General features: G+C 43.4%; 1 protein-coding gene across 1 annotated transcript in view; it reads left to right on the top strand.

Moving 5' to 3' along the window:
• The first annotated feature begins 5,160 nt into the window (after positions 1 to 5,160).
• The window catches only part of GNPNAT1 (glucosamine-phosphate N-acetyltransferase 1), a 14,875-nt gene continuing 1,937 nt past the window's right edge, over positions 5,161 to 18,098 (top strand). Inside the window, exons 1-5 of the mRNA XM_056545909.1 lie at positions 5,161 to 5,288; positions 10,437 to 10,601; positions 11,755 to 11,817; positions 14,077 to 14,204; positions 16,458 to 16,519. Coding sequence (XP_056401884.1) covers positions 10,448 to 10,601; positions 11,755 to 11,817; positions 14,077 to 14,204; positions 16,458 to 16,519 — 407 coding nt within the window. The 5' untranslated portion in view covers positions 5,161 to 5,288; positions 10,437 to 10,447. The remainder of the gene's footprint in view (positions 5,289 to 10,436; positions 10,602 to 11,754; positions 11,818 to 14,076; positions 14,205 to 16,457; positions 16,520 to 18,098) is intronic.

Genomic DNA, 18,098 nt, shown 5'->3' with positions numbered 1-18,098 from the left:
GGGGGGGGGGCTGGAGTCAGGCAGCACCCAGGACCCGAGGGGCCCACAAGTTCGCCTTACTTTCTAAGCAGATGACTGGGTGTCACGCCCCATGCCTACAAATCTGCGGGGTGATGGGCGTCACTAACTGAGTTTTATATTCCACTAGTTATATCGATGAGGGTTTTGCATGAAATGAAGTCAATAGTTCTATATGTAATGATTAGAAATGTAAACGCCATTTTTCAGATTAATTGTCATGTACTGACCTCTAGTGGTGATTGTGGTTAATAACAAGACATTTCAGGTAACAATTCATTTATATACTTGTATATAGGAGCAGTATTATACTAGTTATATTCTTGTATATAGGAGCAGTATTATAGTAGTTATATTCTTGTATATAGCAGCAGTATTATAGTAGTTATATTCTTGTATATAGGAGCAGTATTATAGTAGTTATATTCTTGTATATAGGAGTAGTATTATAGTAGTTATATTCTTGTATATAGGAGACTGTATTATAGTAGTTATATTCTTGTATATAGGAGCAGTATTATAGTAGTTATATTCTTGTATATAGGAGGCAGTATTATAGTAGTTATATTCTTGTATATAGGAGCAGTATTATAGTAGTTATATTCTTGTATATAGAGGCAGTATTATAGTAGTTATATTCTTGTATATAGGAGGCAGTATTATAGTAGTTATATTCTTGTATATAGAAGGCAGTATTATAGTAGTTATATTCTTGTATATAGGAGCAGTATTATAGTAGTTATATCCTTGTATATAGGAGGCAGTATTATAGTAGTTATATTCTTGTATATAGGAGCAGTATTATAGTAGTTATATTCTTGTATATAGGAGCAGTATTATAGTAGTTATATTCTTGTATATAGGAGGCAGTATTATAGTAGTTATATTCTTGTATATAGGAGCAGTATTATAGTAGTTATATTCTTGTATATAGGAGCAGTATTTTAGTAGTTATAGTCTTGTATATAGGAGCAGTATTATAGTAGTTATATTCTTGTATATAGGAGCAGTATTATAGTAGTTATATTCTTGTATATAGGAGCAGTATTATAGTAGTTATATACTTGTATATAGGAGCAGTATTATAGTAGTTATAGTCTTGTATATAGGAGCAGTATTATAGTAGTTATATTCTTGTATATAGGAGGCAGTATTATAGTAGTTATATTCTTGTATATAGGAGCAGTATTATAGTAGTTATATACTTGTATATAGGAGCAGTATTATAGTAGTTATAGTCTTGTATATAGGAGCAGTATTATAGTAGTTATATTCTTGTATATAGGAGCAGTATTATAGTAGTTATATTCTTGTATATAGGAGTAGTATTATAGTAGTTATATTCTTGTATATAGGAGACTGTATTATAGTAGTTATATTCTTGTATATAGGAGCAGTATTATAGTAGTTATATTCTTGTATATAGGAAGCAGTATTATAGTAGTTATATTCTTGTATATAGGAGGCAGTATTATAGTAGTTATATTCTTGTATATAGGAGCAGTATTATAGTAGTTATATTCTTGTATATAGAGGCAGTATTATAGTAGTTATATTCTTGTATATAGGAGGCAGTATTATAGTAGTTATATTCTTGTATATAGGAGCAGTATTATAGTAGTTATATTCTTGTATATAGGAGCAGTATTATAGTAGTTATATACTTGTATATAGGAGCAGTATTATAGTAGTTATAGTCTTGTATATAGGAGCAGTATTATAGTAGTTATAGTCTTGTTTATTGGAGCAGTATTATAGTAGTCATATTCTTGTATATAGGAGGCAGTATTATAGTAGTTAAATTCTTCTATATAGGAGCAGTATTATAGTAGTTATATTTTTGTATATAGGAGGTAGTATTATAGTAGTTATATTCTTGTATATAGGAGCAGTATTATAGTAGTTATATTCTTGTATATAGGAGCAGTATTATAGTAGATATATTCTTGTATATAGGAGCAGTATTATAGTAGATATATTCTTGTATATAGGAGCAGTATTATAGTAGTTATATTCTTGTATATAGGAGCAGTATTATAGTAGTTATATTCTTGTATATAGGAGCAGTATTATAGTAGTTATATTCTTGTATATAGGAGCAGTATTATAGTAGTTATATTCTTGTATATAGGAGCAGTATTATAGTAGATATATTCTTGTATATAGGAGCAGTATTATAGTAGATATATTCTTGTATATAGGAACAGTATTATAGTAGTTATATTCTTGTATATAGGAGGCAGTATTATAGTAGTTAAATTCTTCTATATAGGAGCAGTATTATAGTAGTTATATTCTTGTATATAGGAGGCAGTATTATAGTAGTTATATTCTTGTATATAGGAGCAGTATTATAGTAGTTATATTCTTGTATATAGGAGGCAGTATTATAGTAGTTATATTCTTGTATATAGGAGCAGTATTATAGTAGTTATATTCTTGTATATAGGAGCAGTATTATAGTAGATATATTCTTGTATATAGGGGGCAGTATTATAGTAGTTATATTCTTGTACATAGGGGCAGTATTATAGTACTGCTGAAGTCTACAATTGGGTTGTGCTGCCTATTTTTTGGTTTTGGCAGTATTATAGTAGTTATATAAAACAAAAATAGAGAAACACAGCCGCACATCCACCATTTGTATTTTGATCTAATTGCTTCTCAGCATAATTTCAAAAACTGACACGTTGTTATACATTTTGATCAAAAAGTACAAGCCCACTCGCCACGTCAAGCCCACCTAGTCAGAGTGGGTCGCTAACCTAACACTGGCGAAGCTCTTGGCGGCAACCACTACATCCGCATCACCAAGCCCACTTGGTGGTCCCCGCCTGGCGCTACGCCAGCGTTAGGTTAGGGATTCGCACCCCCTTGGTCTTTTTTGGATTTTATTGGGGATCTGCTTTTCTATCTTAATTAGGTTTGGGGCCTGTTCTGGGGTCAGTATTAGTTTGTTGGGTCTGGATTGGTTAAGGGGGGTCTAGTTTGTTCTGTTCTGGGGTCTGTATTAGTTTAGGAGTTTGTATTAGTTTTGTAGGTCTGCTGTATGGTCTGTATTAGCTTTGCGGTCTAGTTGGGGGTCTGTAATAGAGGGCCTGTATTAGTTTTTGGTGTCTGGTCTGTAGTCTTTTTTTTTTTTAGATTTGGGGTCTGGTGTCTATATTTATTATGGGGATCTAGTCTGTGTGTTGTAATTGTTTTGGGGTCTTTCTCTGTCATCTGCAGTAGGGTTGGAGGTCTTGTCTGGTGTCTGCATTAGTTTTAGGGGTCCTTTCTGGAGTATGTATTAGTGTTAGGGGTCAGGTCTCTTGTCTTTAGGTCTGTATTAGTTTTGGGGTCTGGGTTCTGTATTAGTTTCAGAGGCCAGTATTAGTTTTGGGGCCTGTTCTAGTGTCTATTAGTTTTAAGGGGTCAGGTCTGTTGTCTGTATAAGTTTAGGGGATCTGATCTGGGGTCTTTATTAGTTTTAGCATTCTGGTCCGTTGTCTCTATAGGTTTATGGGGCCTATATCAGGTGTGTGTGTGTGTGTGTGTGTGTGTGTGGGGGGGGGGGGGGGGCAATTCTGAGGTCCGTATTAGTTTTGTGGGCCTGGTCTGTTGTCTCTATAAGTTTATGGGGTCTAGTCTTTGGTCTGTATCAGTTGTGGAGAGGCCTGTTCTAGGGTCTGTATTCGTTTTGGGGGTCTTGTCTGTATTTGTTTCGGGGACCTGTTCTGAGGTCTGGTCTGTTGTCTCTATATGTTTATGGGGTCTAGTCTTGGGTCTGTATCAGTTGTGGAGAGGCCTGTTCTACGTTCTGTATTTGTTTTGGGGGTCTTGTCTGTATTAGTTTTGAGGGTGTTTATTTGTGTTGTCCCCCTGTTCTGGGGTCTGTAATAGTTTTTTGGGCAGTTCTGAGGTCTGTATTGGTTGTGGAGGGGCCTGTTCTTCGTTCTGTAGTTTTGGGGGTCTTGTCTGTATTAGTTTTGAGGAAGTTTATTTGTGTTGTCCCCCTATTCCGGGGTCTGTAATAGTTTTGGGGGTCTTGTCTGTATTCATTTTGGGGGTTTGTATTTGTTTTGGGGACCTGTTCTGAGGTATTAGTTGTGGAGGGGCCTGTTCTGCGTTCTGTAGTTTTGGGGGTCTTGTCTGTTGTCTGTATTAGTTTTGAGGGTGTTTATTTGTGTTAGGGACCTGTTCTGGGGTCTGTAAAAATTTTTTTTTGGGGGGGGGGGGGGCAGTTCTGAGGTTTGTATCAGTTTTGAGGGTGTTTATTTGTGTTAAGGTCTGTAATAGTTTTTGGGGCGGTTCTGAGGTCTGTATTAGTTATGGGGTCGTTTTTGTGGTCTGTAATAGTTTTGGGGGTCTGGTCTGTTGTCTGTATTAGTTTTGAGGGTGTTTATTTGTGTTGACCCCCTGTTCGGGGTCTGTAATAGTTTTTGGAGCGGTTATGAGGTCTGTATTAGTTATAAGTTCGTTTTTGTGGTCTGTAATAGTTTTGGGGGTCTGGTCTGTTGTCTGTATTAGTTTTGAGGGTGTTTATTTGTGTTGACCCCCTGTTCGGGGTCTGTAATAGTTTTTGGGGCAGTTCTGAGGTCTGTATTAGTTATAAGTTCGTTTTTGTGGTCTGTAATAGTTTTGGGGGTCTGGTCTGTTGTCTGTATTAGTTTTGAGGGTGTTTATTTGTGTTGACCCCCTGTTCCGGAGTCTGTAATAGTTTTTGGGGGCAGTTCTGAGGTCTGTATTAGTTATGGGGTCGTTTTTGTGGTCTTTAATAGTTTTGGGGGTCTGGTCTGTTGTCCGTATTAGTTATGGGGTCGTTTTTGTGGTCTGTAATAGTTTTGGGGGTCTGGGATCTTTCATTGATGGTGAGGTCATGATGGTGGGTTCGATTTACTTGGACAGTATGAAATGAATGACATTAGGAAGACTCCGACCAGTAATATACAGTATTTTCAGGATACACAGGGGTTATTATTATCCGCTCCCCGGGCCGCCACGTGTCTCATCCTGTTCCTGTAATAAAGCTCCCAGGAGATGTAAACTAATCCCTGTCCCGTCACCACATGGGGTCGGTAACCATAGCAGCGCATGGACGCCCCCTCCTTCCCCGAATGAGGCGGGTGGCGCTTTTGATGACGTCAGAGAGTGGGCAAAGGCGAGGCCGGAGCGCTGATTGGCTGCTCGCTAGGGCGTGTCGCTCTGCTGCTGACGTCACGCCACGTCTGAGGTTTCCCCCATACAGAGCGGAGAGAGGCACCTGGGCCCGAGGAGACGACAAGTACCGGGTGAGTGAGAGCGCGGAGCGGGGCCCCTACTGGGGGACTACAAGTACCAGCCATATGTAAACAATATGGAGTCACTAGGAATGGGAGAAATGGATCAGGAGGGCTGCCTGTTTCTATGGTGACGATTGAGAATGGGGGGTGCAGCTCTAGGAGTCACGTGGTGGACACCCCCATACTGTATACATCAGTGTTTCCCAACCTGGGTGTCCCCAGCTGTTGCAAAACTACAACTCCCAGCATGCCCGGACAGCCAAAGGCTGTCAGGGCATGCTGGGAGTTGTAGTTTTGCAACAGCTGGGGACACCCAGGTTGGGAAACACTGGTATACATCATAGTGTTTCTCCAGCTGTTGCAAAACTACAACTTCCATCATAAAAGCCTGCTGGGAGTTGTAGTTTAGTAACAGCCAGAGGTTGGGGGAACTTTATTGCCGTAGCGCCCGAGTCGTGTCACCCAACTTTATTGTCCCCAACAGAGAAGTTCTTGACAAAATGTTGAGGTTCTGCACTTAAAGGGACGGCGCCCGTCATGCGGCGGATCCGGTCTGACCACATAACATGCCAGGGATTACACTTTGCCACGTAACGCTGCGCAGCGCAGTTATTTAGTATTTACAATGGGCTGCACCTTTACAAAATACAGAGTATTTCCCAACCAAGATGCTGGGAGTTGTAGTTTTGCAGGAGAGACAATGGTTCCACACCTGTGGCTCGCCAACAGTTGCAAAACTACGACTCCCATCATGTCCTAAATTGCGAACTTGTTGGTTTGTGGTAGCGTAACCCGTCCTGAGACTCTCCAGTTGTTGCAGAACCATAACTCCCAGCATGCACTGGACTGCAGATTTGTTTTCCGATGATAGTTATCCAAACTGAGGTTCCCAAGCTGGGATTCAACATGCTGGGAGTTGTAGTTTTGCAACAGCTGAAGAGCCACAGGTTGGGCAACACTGATGTAGAACACTACAACAGACCAACAACCATCTGCAGTCCAGTGCATGCTGGGAGTTGTAGTTATGCAACTGTTGGAGAGTGTGTGATTGTTATAGCATGATGGGAGTTGTAGTTCTGTAACAACTGGAAAGCTTGTGACTATGAAAACATGCTGGGAGTTGTAGTTTTTTAACAGCTCGAGCCCCTCAAGTTTGGCAACGCTTCCGTAGACCAGTATTTCCCAACCAAGGTGCCTCCAGCTGATGCAAAACTACAGCTATGAGCATGCTGGGAGTTGTAGTTTTGCAACAGCTGCAGGCACTTTGGTTGGGAAACACTGGGATAGGGGGTAACAAGTTGATCAGGTTGAGGGGCCCGACCGTGGCCCCATAGAAAATTTCCCAACCAAGGTGTCTTCAGCTGTAGCCTTTGGCTGCCCGGACATGCTGGGAGTTGTAGTTTTGCAATGCCTCACCTGCCCGGGCATGCTGGGAGTTGTAGTTTTGCAATGCCTCACCTGTCCGGTTACGTTGCTTCTGTAGGTTAAGGATTTCTCTTTGCCCTCTCAGCTGTATATGTCTCTATATAAGATCATTATCTTCCAATAAACTTCTAGAGGCGCCGCGGTTCCTGTATTAGGGCTCCAGGGTTTATCCAGGATTAACAAACAGAGCCGATTTCTTCCAAAAACAGCGCCACACCTGTCCTCAGGTTGTGTGGGGTATTGCCGCTCAGTTCCACTGAAGTGAATGGAGCCGAGTCGTAATACCTCTACAATCTGAGGACAGGAGGGGCGCTGTTTTGGAAGAAATTAGCTTGTTTTTCTATTTCTGGATAACTTCTATTAAAGTGGACGACAGAGACATCAGTCACCAGACACGGCCTTCCCTGAATTGTGTATGATGTCAATGGGCGTCCTCGTACAGATGGACCAGACACTTCATTTGTTCCCCAACCAGTGTGCCTCCAGCTGTTGCAAAACTACAACTTCCAGCAGGCATGCTGGGAGTTGTAGTTTTGCAACAGCTGGAGGCACCCTGGTTACGGAACAATAAACGGTCATTGTATCCTGCAGACAATCCTGATGATCAGTGTTATATTCGGTCCCGGGGGGTCCGGGCTCCAGACCAGATTTACACAATGGTCTCGTCTACATGTGAATCCCGGTTATCAGGGGGATCAGATAAGCGAAGCCCCCAGGACTGAAGATTATACAGAGGGAGACAATCACATTATACTATGGGAATATCTGGGGTCACATCCAGGGGTCTCCATTGTGATGGGGTCTGATGATATGGGGGGTGTAGTCCTGTAATTGTCAAGGCATGATGAGAGTCGTAGTTTTGCTGGAGAGTCCTATATTAGGGTGATCAAGGGGGGTCTGGTCGGGATAGGGACCCCACTTTGGAGCTTCTGGGAGAATATCTGGACTATAACTCCCAGAACTACATCCCCCCCCCCCATCACAATGGAGACCCCTGGATGTGACCCCAGATATTCCCATAGTATAATGTGATTGTCTCCCTCTGTATAATCTTCAGTTCTGGGGGCTTCGCTTATCTGATCCCCCTGATAACCCCCCTTATTCACGTGTAGACGAGACCATTGTCATTTACATGTGAAGGACAATCGGTGTCTCTTTGATATGTAAATCTGGTCTGGAGCCCGGACCCCCAGGACCGAATATAACACTGATCATCAGGATACAATGACCGTTTATTGTTCCCCAACCAGTGTGCCTCCAGCTGTTGCAAAACTACAACTCCCAGCATGCCCGGACAGCATACTTATTGCAAAACTACAACTCCCAGCATGCCCGGACAGCTTACGTATTGCAAAACTACAACTCCCAGCATGCACGGACAGCTTACTTATTGCAAAACTACAACTCCCAGCATGCACGGACAGCCGTTGGCTGTCCGGGCATGCTGAGAGTTGGTTTTGCAACAGCTGGAGGCACCCTGGTTGGGAAACACTGCCCTAGCTTGTGGATAAGGGGAGAACTTCTCCTTTAGGGTACATTCACACGTGCATACTTTCTGCTGCAGATTTGAGTCAACGGGCAGTAAAATCCGCAGCAGCAAATCTTCAGCAAAAATATGCACATGTGAATGTACCCTAAAGGGGTCGTCCAGGATTAGAACAAAGCTGATTTCTTCCAGAAACAGCGCCACCCCTGTCCTCAGGCTGTGTGTGGTATTGCAGACCAGTCCCTCTGAAGTAAATGCCTGCAACACCAAGCATGCCTGGACAGTCTACGTATTGCAAAACTACAACTCCCAGCATGCTTGGACAGCCAATGTGTCGCCGTTGGCTGGCCGGGCCTGCTGAGAGTTGTAGTTTTGCAACAGCTGGAGGGCCACAGTTTGGACCCTTCATGTCTTCTCACTACAGATCTTTATCAGGCACCTGATGAGGTAATGGCCATAGATCCTGTGACAATACACGTCCTCACCGTCTGTACCTGTAGCTGTCAGGATCTGGGTCACCTGGGTGCGCCGCTACATACATGTCTATAGGGCAGAGGTCACGGAATCTTGTGCTTCTCATTGTTATTCTGTATCAGGGCATAAAGTGATGCTGCCACATATGTAACAAGTTGTGGAATTGTGTGCTACCCCTCTAATGGAAATCTTAAAGTGACAGTGCCCATTTAAACCACTAAGAGGGGATTTATCAAAGTAACACAATGTATTATACTTGCCGCCTCCGGATGTTGCAGAATCCAGATTTCAATCTGCACTTTAGGGCATGCTGGGAGTTGTAGTTCAACAACTGGAGAGTCACCGTTTGGAAGCCACCGTTGTCGAGACATATGTAAAGTTTTGATTGGTCGGGGTCTGAGTGTTCAGACCCTGACGGATCGCTAGAACGAGCCGGGACGTGTGTGTTTAGTGTAGTGTTTCCCAACCAGTGTGCCCATTATTTAAAGCAGGGGTGTCCAAATTGTGGCCCTTCAGATGTTACAAAACTACAACTCCCAGCATGCCCGGACAGCCAATGGCTGTCCGGGCATGCTGGGAGTTGTAGTTTTGCAACACATCAGCTCTCTCCGGGCATGCTGGGAGTTGTAGTTTTGCAACACACCAGCTCTCTCTGGGCATGCTGGGAGTTGTAGTTTTGCAACAGAGGCACACTGGTTGGGAAACACTGGCTTAGCGTGTTCTCTCCCAGCTGTGTCACTTGTTGAGGTCAGAACACTTGGACCCCGACCAATCAAAATTTCTGATAACTTAATTTTTTATATTTTTTAAGTTTCTTAAAAATTTCTCAACATCTCTGCTTGCTGTTGGTGAATGGAAACAATGCTGTCTAGTATAATGTGCTCCTCAGGCTTCTTCCATGCAGCCGCTCATCAGGACCCGGAGTAGTCCAGGATGTCATTAGTCGTATTCTCCGTTCCGTCATACGTCCAGGACATCGGTCCCCTGTGTCACCCGCCCATAGAACAAACAGAGTGAATCAAAGGGGCGAAGCCAGAAATGTTCCCAGTAATGATTCCCCTTCATGTGACATGGAGGGGGCGGGGTTTTGTTTTAGGGGGAGGAGCTTTGGATCAGTGTTTTCTAACCAGTGTGCCTCCAGCTATTGCAAAACTACAAGTCACAGCATGCCCGGACAGCATCTATATAAATGTTTCCCAACCAGGTTTCCTCCAGCTGTTGCAAAACTACAACTCCCAGCATTCCCAGACAGCCGTAGGGCAGTGTTTCCCAACCAGGGTGCCTCTAACAGTTGCAAAACTACAACTCCCTGCATGCCTGGACAGCCGTTGGCTGTCCGGGCATGCTGGGAATTGTAGTTTTGCAAAAGTTAGAGGCACTCTGTTAGGGAATCAAGGGTGAAAGGCTGTCTGGGCATGCTGGGAGTTGTAGTTTTGCAACAGCTGGAGGCACACTGGCTGAAAAATAAATCTTAGGCTAATTTTTATCTGTATACAGCAGTGTTCCCCAACCAGGGTGCCTCCAGCTGTTGCAAATTTACAACTCCCAGCATAGCCTTGACAGCCTTTGGTTGTCCACGCATGCTGGGAGTTGTAGTTTTGCAACAGCTAGAAGCATACTGGTTAAAAACACTGCAACTCCCAGCCTGCACCTGTTGGGTGCCCCATGCACACTTTGCTCTGCCCAGTGACCCAGTGGCCATATTTGCTCAGCTTATCAGAGGATAAACATCATTTCTGTGTAACTTTAGTGAGTTTTTTGTTTGTTTGCAGGAGCAGCAGCCATGATCCCAGACGAGACCCCCTTGTTTGACCCCCAATTGCTGGAAGAGATTGACTGGAGTCAGAATACTGTGTCGTTCAGCCCCCCTATCTCTCCGGAGCGCCCCGGTGAAGGGCTCGTCCTGAGACCCCTGTGTACTGCGGATATAAACAGAGGTAAGTGCTGCCAAAAGCCGCACATTCAGCCCCCACCGGGAGCCATGTTGTTTAGAGGACATTATATTACCCTTAGATTAAAGGGGTTATCCAGGATAACAAAAAGAGATCTAATCTCTTCCAGAAATAGCACCACCCCCTGTCCTTAGGATGGATTTGGTATTACAACTAGGCATTTACTTCAGATTAACTGAGCTGCAATACCACACACAGCCTGAGGACAGGGGGTGGCGCTGTTTCTGTAAGAAATCAGCTTTGTTCATTTAATCCTGGACGACCACTTTAGGGTACGTTCACACGTGCGTATTTTCTGCTGCAGATTTGCTGCTGCGGATTTTACTGCCTGTTGACTTCAATCTGCTGACTCAAACCTGCAGCAGAAAATACGCACGTGTGAATGTACCCTAAGGTTACATTCACACGGGCGGGTTTATTTGCGGGTTACCCACTGCGTATTTGAAAGGGGGTGGGCTCTTCTCGGCTGTCCGCAGAAAATTTTCCGCAGCGGAAAATCCGCCGCAGACCCTGTTGACTTCAATGGGGCTTGCAGCGGATTTTCCGCAGCGGAAAATCTTCTGCGGACAGCTGAGAAGAGCGAACCCCCTTTCAAATACGCAGCGGGAAACTCACAGATAAAGCTGCCCATGTGAATGTACCCTATAGGAGAAGTTCTGCCCATATCCACAAGATAGGGCAGTGTTTCCCAACCAGGGTGCCCCCAGCTGGTGCAAAACTACAACTCCCAGCATGCCCGGACAGCCGTTGGCTGTCCGGGCATGCTGGGAGTTGTAGTTTTGGAACAGCTGGAGGCACTCTGGTTGGGAAACACTGGGATAGGGGGTAACTAGTTGATCGGCCGTAGCCCTGCACAGTCAGTTTCTATGGAGCCACGGACATTGCTTAGTTTAGTTCCTCCAGCTGTAACCTTAGGGCATGATGGGATTTGTATTTTTGCAACAGCTGGAGGCACGCTGGTTAGGAAACATTGGCTTAGTTCTTTGCTGAGCAATGTTTAGCAAATGGCCCCGTCAAGAATGAATGGAACGCTGCCTGCACAGCTTTTTTTAGGATCCGTGGGGGGGGGGGGGGGGGGGGGGTCTTGGCTGCTGCCCCCCACCTGTCAGCTATTACTAAACAACCCTTTTTTTTTCAGGTTTTTACAAAGTACTCGGTCAACTAACTAAGGTTGGAGATGTCACTGCAGAGGATTTTATCAGTGAGTATGATCCCCCCCCACAATATGCCAGAAAGTCTGATAATCCGGGGGGAATAATATAGAATTTCTATAGTGCAAAAGTCTGAGCAGAGGGAATCAGTAGAGACATTAAAGGGGTACTCCGGTGGAAAACAAATGTACTGGGGCCAGAAAGTTAAACAGATTTGTAAATTACTTCTATGAAAAAAGATTTGTCCATCCAGTACTTATTAGCAGATTTATGCTACAGAGGAAATTCTTTTCTTTTTGAATTTCTTTTTTGTTTTGTCCACACTGCTCTCTGCTGACACCTGATGCCCATATCAGGAACTGTCCAGAGCAGGAGAAAATCCCCATAGCAAACCTCTCCTGCTCTGGACAATTCCTGACACGGACAGATGTGTCAGCAGAGAGCACTGTGGACAAGACTAAAAAAGAAAAGAATTTCCTCAGTAGTATACAGCTGCTAATAAGTACTGGAAAGATAGATTTTTCTATGGATGTAATTTACAAATCTATATGACTTTCTATAACTAGCATAAGGTGTCCTGTCCCTTCGCCGCCGCCGCCGCCACCACCACATGTCTTACGTGTACAGGGGCCTAAAGACACCACAGACTGTACCAAGAATTATATAGGTCTAATCTATAAATATTAGATTCTTCCAGAATCATGGATCGTACCAATGCGATTAGATTAAGAAACTGCTTCAAAGCCATTCTGTAGTATTCAGCAACAACTGCAGCGCCTGTAGCTATTGATGCATTGGACCAGGGTGCCTCCAGCTGTTGCAAAACTACAATTTCCAGCATGCCCGGACAGCCTTTGGCTGTCCGGGCATGCTGGAAGTTGTAGTTTTGCAACAGCTGGAGGCACCCTGGTTGGGAAACATTGTTTCTGAGAATTCTGTAGACTGGATACAATTGTATCAAATTCTTAACTGTCAAACATATTAGTTTGGATGGATGTAATATAAGCATGTGGATATAGTGCATGCTGGGAGATGTAGTTCTGCAATAGCTCTGGCATAATAAGGGTTGTACTTTTCCAATAGCTGGAGAGCCGTAGGTTAAAGGGATTCTCCGGTGGAAAACTTTTTTTATTTTTATTTTTTTAAATCAACTGGTGCCGTGAAAGTTAAACAGATTTGTAAATGACTTCTATTAAAAAAAATGTTAATCCTTCCAGTACTTATTAGGGGCTGTATACTACAGAGGAAATGGTTTTCTTTTTGGATTTCTCTTCTGTCACGAGCACAGTGCTCTCTGCTGACACCTCTGTCCATATTAGGGACTGTCCAGAGCAGCATATATTTGCTATGGGGGATTTTTCTCCTGCTCTGGACAGTTCCTAAAATGGTCAGCAGAGAGCACTGTGGTCGTGACAGAAGAGAAATACAAAAAGAAAACCATTTCCTCTGTAGTATACAGCCCCTAAAAAGTAATGGAAGGATAAAGATTATTATTTTTTTTAAATAGAAGTAATTTACAAATCTGTTAACTTTCTGGCACCAGTTGATTTAAATAAATAAAAAAAAAGTTTTCCACCGGAGTACCCCTTTAAGGATCTTAAATTTCCCAACTTAAAGGTGTTATCCAGGAAAAAACTTTTTTTTTTATATATCAACTGGCTCTAGAAAGTTAAACAGATTTGTATATTACTTCTATTAAAAAATCTTAATCCTTTCAGTACTTATGAGCTTCTGAAGTTAAGGTTGTTCTTTTCTGTCTAAGTCCTCTCTGATGACACTTGTCTCGGGAAACGCCCAGTTTAGAAGCAAATCCCCATAGTAAACCTCTTCTAAACTGGGCGTTTCCCCAGACACTTGTCATCAGAGAGCACTTAGACAGAAAAGAACAACCTTAACTTCAGAAGCTCATAAGTACTGAAAGGATTTTTTTATTGAAGTAATTTACAAATCTGTTTAACTTTCTGGAGCCAGTTGAGATATATATATATATATATATATATATATATATATATATATATATATATATATATATATATATATCTTTTTCCTGGAATACCCCTTTAAGTTTCCCAACCAGGGTGCCTCCAGCTGTTGCAAAACTAGAACTCCCAGCACGCCCGAATAGCCAAAGGCTTTGCAGCATCTGGAGGCACAATGTTTGGGAAACACTGCATTCTTCTGCTAAGGGACTGGTGTCTGGGAATCATTGCACCACAGTATCGTTACTTGTTGTGTTACTTACAAAGAGGAATTATCCCTTTAAATCCTGTAATTCCTTGTTCACTAGAATTTTTTATTTTTTTTATTAGAAAAATTTGAAGACATGAAGAAGACGGAGGATTACTTTGTGACAGTGGTGGAAGATCTGAACCTGGGTCAGATTGTCGCCACCGCCACGTTAATCGTAGAGCATAAATTTATACACGGCTGCGCCAAGGTGAGTGCCGAAACGTTTCTTAAAAAGTACCTAAAAAAAACTTTTCTTACCTACCTCAGGCCATGTTCCCGAACTATTCCTAACACTAAAGGGGTAAAGGGGTACTCCACTGGAAAACATTGTTATTATTATTTTTTTTTAAATCAACTGGTGCCGAAAAGGTAAACAAAATTTGTAAATTACTTCTATTTAAAAAAAATCTTAACCCTTCCAGTTCTTAGCTGCTGTATACTACAGAGGAAGTTCTTTTCTTTTTGAATTTCCTTTCTGTCTGACCACAAGTGCTCTCTGCTGACACCCCTGTACATTTTAGGAACTGTCCAGAGTACAAGCAAACCTCTCCCGCTCTGGATAGTTCCTTAAAATTGGACAGAGGTGTCAGCAGAGAGCACTGTGGTTAGACAGAGAGGAAATTCAAAAAGAAAAGAACTTCCTATTGTAGTATTCAGCAGCTGATAAGTACTGGAAGATTTTTAATAGAAGTAATTTACAAAACTGTTTAACTTTCTGGCACCAGTTGATGATTAAAAAAAAAAAAAAGTTTTCCAGTGGAGTACCCCTTTTAAAACTATTTCAGAGCTTTAAAAAGCTGTGTATCTTACCTTTCTTTTTGCTCACATAGTGCAATCTCCCAGCAGGAGAAAGTGGGCGTTTCCCAGCAGACATGACATCACTGAAGCCTGCTGGGGGACAACTTCCGCCCTCACATGGTTGCAGAGCTGTGATGAATAGAAGACCTCAGGCTCTGTGCATGTTTCAGTCTGTGTTGCTATCAGTGAGGCTCTCTGTCAGTGTGTGCGACTTTCTGGGAGAATCTGTGGAGCTTTCACTTTCTCTACAGCTGTCAATCAAGCTCAGTGCAAAGAAACACTTCCTGAGTTCGGACTCCTGCCAGGCCGGGAATAGACCGAACTCACTGTATTAATTGTGGCATGAAACAGAACAGAGCCACCTAGTGGCTGTTTTTTTTTATTACATCTTAAACCTATTTATTTTCATTTTAAAAGCAAATGAATGGGAAAGTGTCTGCTGATTACACAAGGAACACTATATTAAAGGAGATATGCAGCACTAATAAAAAAAAAAAAAAAAAACAAACGTTACCTCATCTTAAAGATCTTGTAAATCTCTATCCAGCAGGACATGTTTTGTCAAAATCCGTTCAGCAGATCTTCTGATACGGCTTCCAAAGATCCCTCTGTTTGCAGCATGGAGCGAGAAGCAGACTCATTAAAGGGGTTATCCAGGAAAGATCTTTTTTTTTTATATATCAACTGGCTCCAGAAAGTTAAACAAATTTGTAAATTTACTTCTATTAAAAAATCTTAATCCTTTCAGTACTTATGAGCTTCTGAAGTTAAGGTTGTTCTTTTCTGTCTAAGTGCTCTCTGATGACACGTGTCTCGGGAAACGCCCAGTTTAGAAGAGGTTTACTATGGGGATTTGCTTCTAAACTGGGCGTTTCCCGAGACACGTATCATCAGAGAGCACTTAGACAGAAAAGAACAACCTTAACTTCAGAAGCTCATAAGTACTGAAAGGATTAAGATTTTTTAATAGAAGTAATTTACAAATCTGTTTAACTTTCTGGAGCCAGTTGATATTTAAAAAAAAGTTTTTCCCTGGATAACCCCTTTAAAGGGGTACTCTGCTGCTCAGTGTTTGGAACAAACTGTTCCGAAAGCTGGCGCCGGGAGCTTGTGATGTCATAGCCCCGCCCTCTCATGACATCATGCTTTTTTTTGTTATTGCTCTTCTGAAAAGGCTGTATGACTGTATCTTGTGTAGTCAGACTGGTGGCGTTCAAGGGTTCGGACCAGAATGAGATGTTTTTGTGAAATTCCCTGTACAAGTTATTCAGATATAACCCCCTCCCCTTATTTTACTGTGAGATTTCATCAGTCTAGACCAGTGGTCTCCAACCTGCGGACCTCCAGATGTTGCAAAACTACAACTCCCAGCATGCCCGGACAGCCAACGGCTGTCCGGGCATGCTGGGAGTTGTAGTTTTGCAACATCTGGAGGTCCGCATGTTGGAGACCACTGGTCTAGAACCTTCCCTTGCCTGATACATGAATTGTGTATACTGGGCTGGTGCGGTGGTTTGGGTGTGTAGACCAGTGTACCCCAACCAGGGTGCCTCCAGCAGTTGCACAACTACAACTCCCAGCATGCCCAGGTTGTTTTAAGCTATATTTCTGATTCTGGGAATCCCCCTTTAACCTGTGTTTCTCTCCTCCCCCCCCCCCCCAGAGAGGTCGGATAGAAGAAGTTGTCGTCAGTGACGAATGTCGGGGGAAACAGCTTGGAAAACTGTAAGTGATGAATATTACAGTCCGAATAATAAGGGAAACGCTGCAGACCCCAACATCGCTACGTATTTCACTCAACTACAATGTCTTATACAGGGTTTCCCAAACAGTGTGCCTCCAGCTGTTGCAAAACTACAACTCCCATCATGTACAGCCGGCTGTTTATAATGGGTAGAACAAGGTTCCCCAACCTGTAGTTTTGCCAATTGTTGTGCATGGAAAATCCGCCACACAGGCAGCGGCATAGGACCGCACAGGAATGCGCCGGCTCAGACAGCTATATATTCTGTGTGGTGTCCACAGAAAACGAGCAGGTTCATTCTTTCTGAAGGATTTCCGTGACGGAAACATCTGGCATGGAAACTCCGCCGTGTTCACAGAGCAGCAGAATACCATTGAATTCCACGCAATGGGACTCTGCTGCAGCAAAGCTTGTTTGGGCATAAGGGAGGATTGTGGTTTTGGAACAGCTGGAGAACATTGTTCTACCAATTATACATTGGAGAGGAGGGGACTCTAGCGGATTAGGCCACGTTCACACAACAGTGTTTGAGCAGAATGCAGTAGGGAAAATTTAGTTGCAGCAGAATCCTATTGTTTTCAATGGGATTCTGCTGCACCATGCATTTGGCAAAATTACCAGAAATTCAGATTCGGGTCTCTACAGAAAACGGACATACGGCGATACATTTTACAGCCGATTTTGACCAAAGAATTGACGTCTATGGAGATGCCACGTTTCTGAAGTTTTTAGTAACCAATCAGAAATGCATCGTCTCACGGACAGCAATGCAGAATCCGCGGAAAGAATAGACAGGACTCTGCGGACGCTGGTATAGGATAAGTACACAGTGCAGCAGAATCCCATTGTAATCACTGGGATTCTGCTGTGGCGGAATATTCCCTGCAGAATTCCACTCGGAACATCTCGTTAGGCTGTGTTTACACCGGACAATTAGTAAAATTGCTGATATTTTAAAAAATTGCAGTTAAAGGGGTTAGAGATGAGCGAAGTTACAGTACGATTCTGAACAAAGTACTGTACCGTATATACTCGAGTATAAGCAGAGTTTTTCAGCACGATTTTTCGTGCTGAAAACGCCCCCCTCGGCTTATACTCGAGTGAACTCTCCGCCCTCAGTGGTCTTCAACCTGCGGACCTCCAGAGGTTTCAAAACTACAATTCCCAGCAAGCCCGGGCAGCCATCATCTGTACGGGCTTGCTGGGAGTTGTAGTTTTGAAACCTCTGGAGGTCCGCAGGTTGAAGACCACTGCGGCCTTCGACATCATCCAGCCCCCTCTCACCCCCTTTAGTTCTGCACTCACCTCCGCTCGGCGCTGGTCCGGTGCTGCAGGACTGTCCGGTGGGGAGGTTGCCGGTGGGATAGTGGTTCCGGGCTGCCATCTTCACCGGGGGGGCCTCTTCTCCGCGCTTCGGGCCCGGCCCCGGAATAGTCACGTTGCCTTGACGACGACGCAGAGGTACGTTCATTACCAACGTTCCTCTGCGTCATCGTCAAGGCAACGCCTCTATTCCGGGCCCGAAGCGCGTAGAAGAGGCGCCCCCGGTGAAGATGGCAG

This window comes from Hyla sarda, chromosome 11, assembly GCF_029499605.1.
Source record: "Hyla sarda isolate aHylSar1 chromosome 11, aHylSar1.hap1, whole genome shotgun sequence".
NCBI classification, from domain to species: domain Eukaryota; kingdom Metazoa; phylum Chordata; class Amphibia; order Anura; family Hylidae; genus Hyla; species Hyla sarda.
This window is presented reverse-complemented; position numbering and strand designations above follow the sequence as displayed.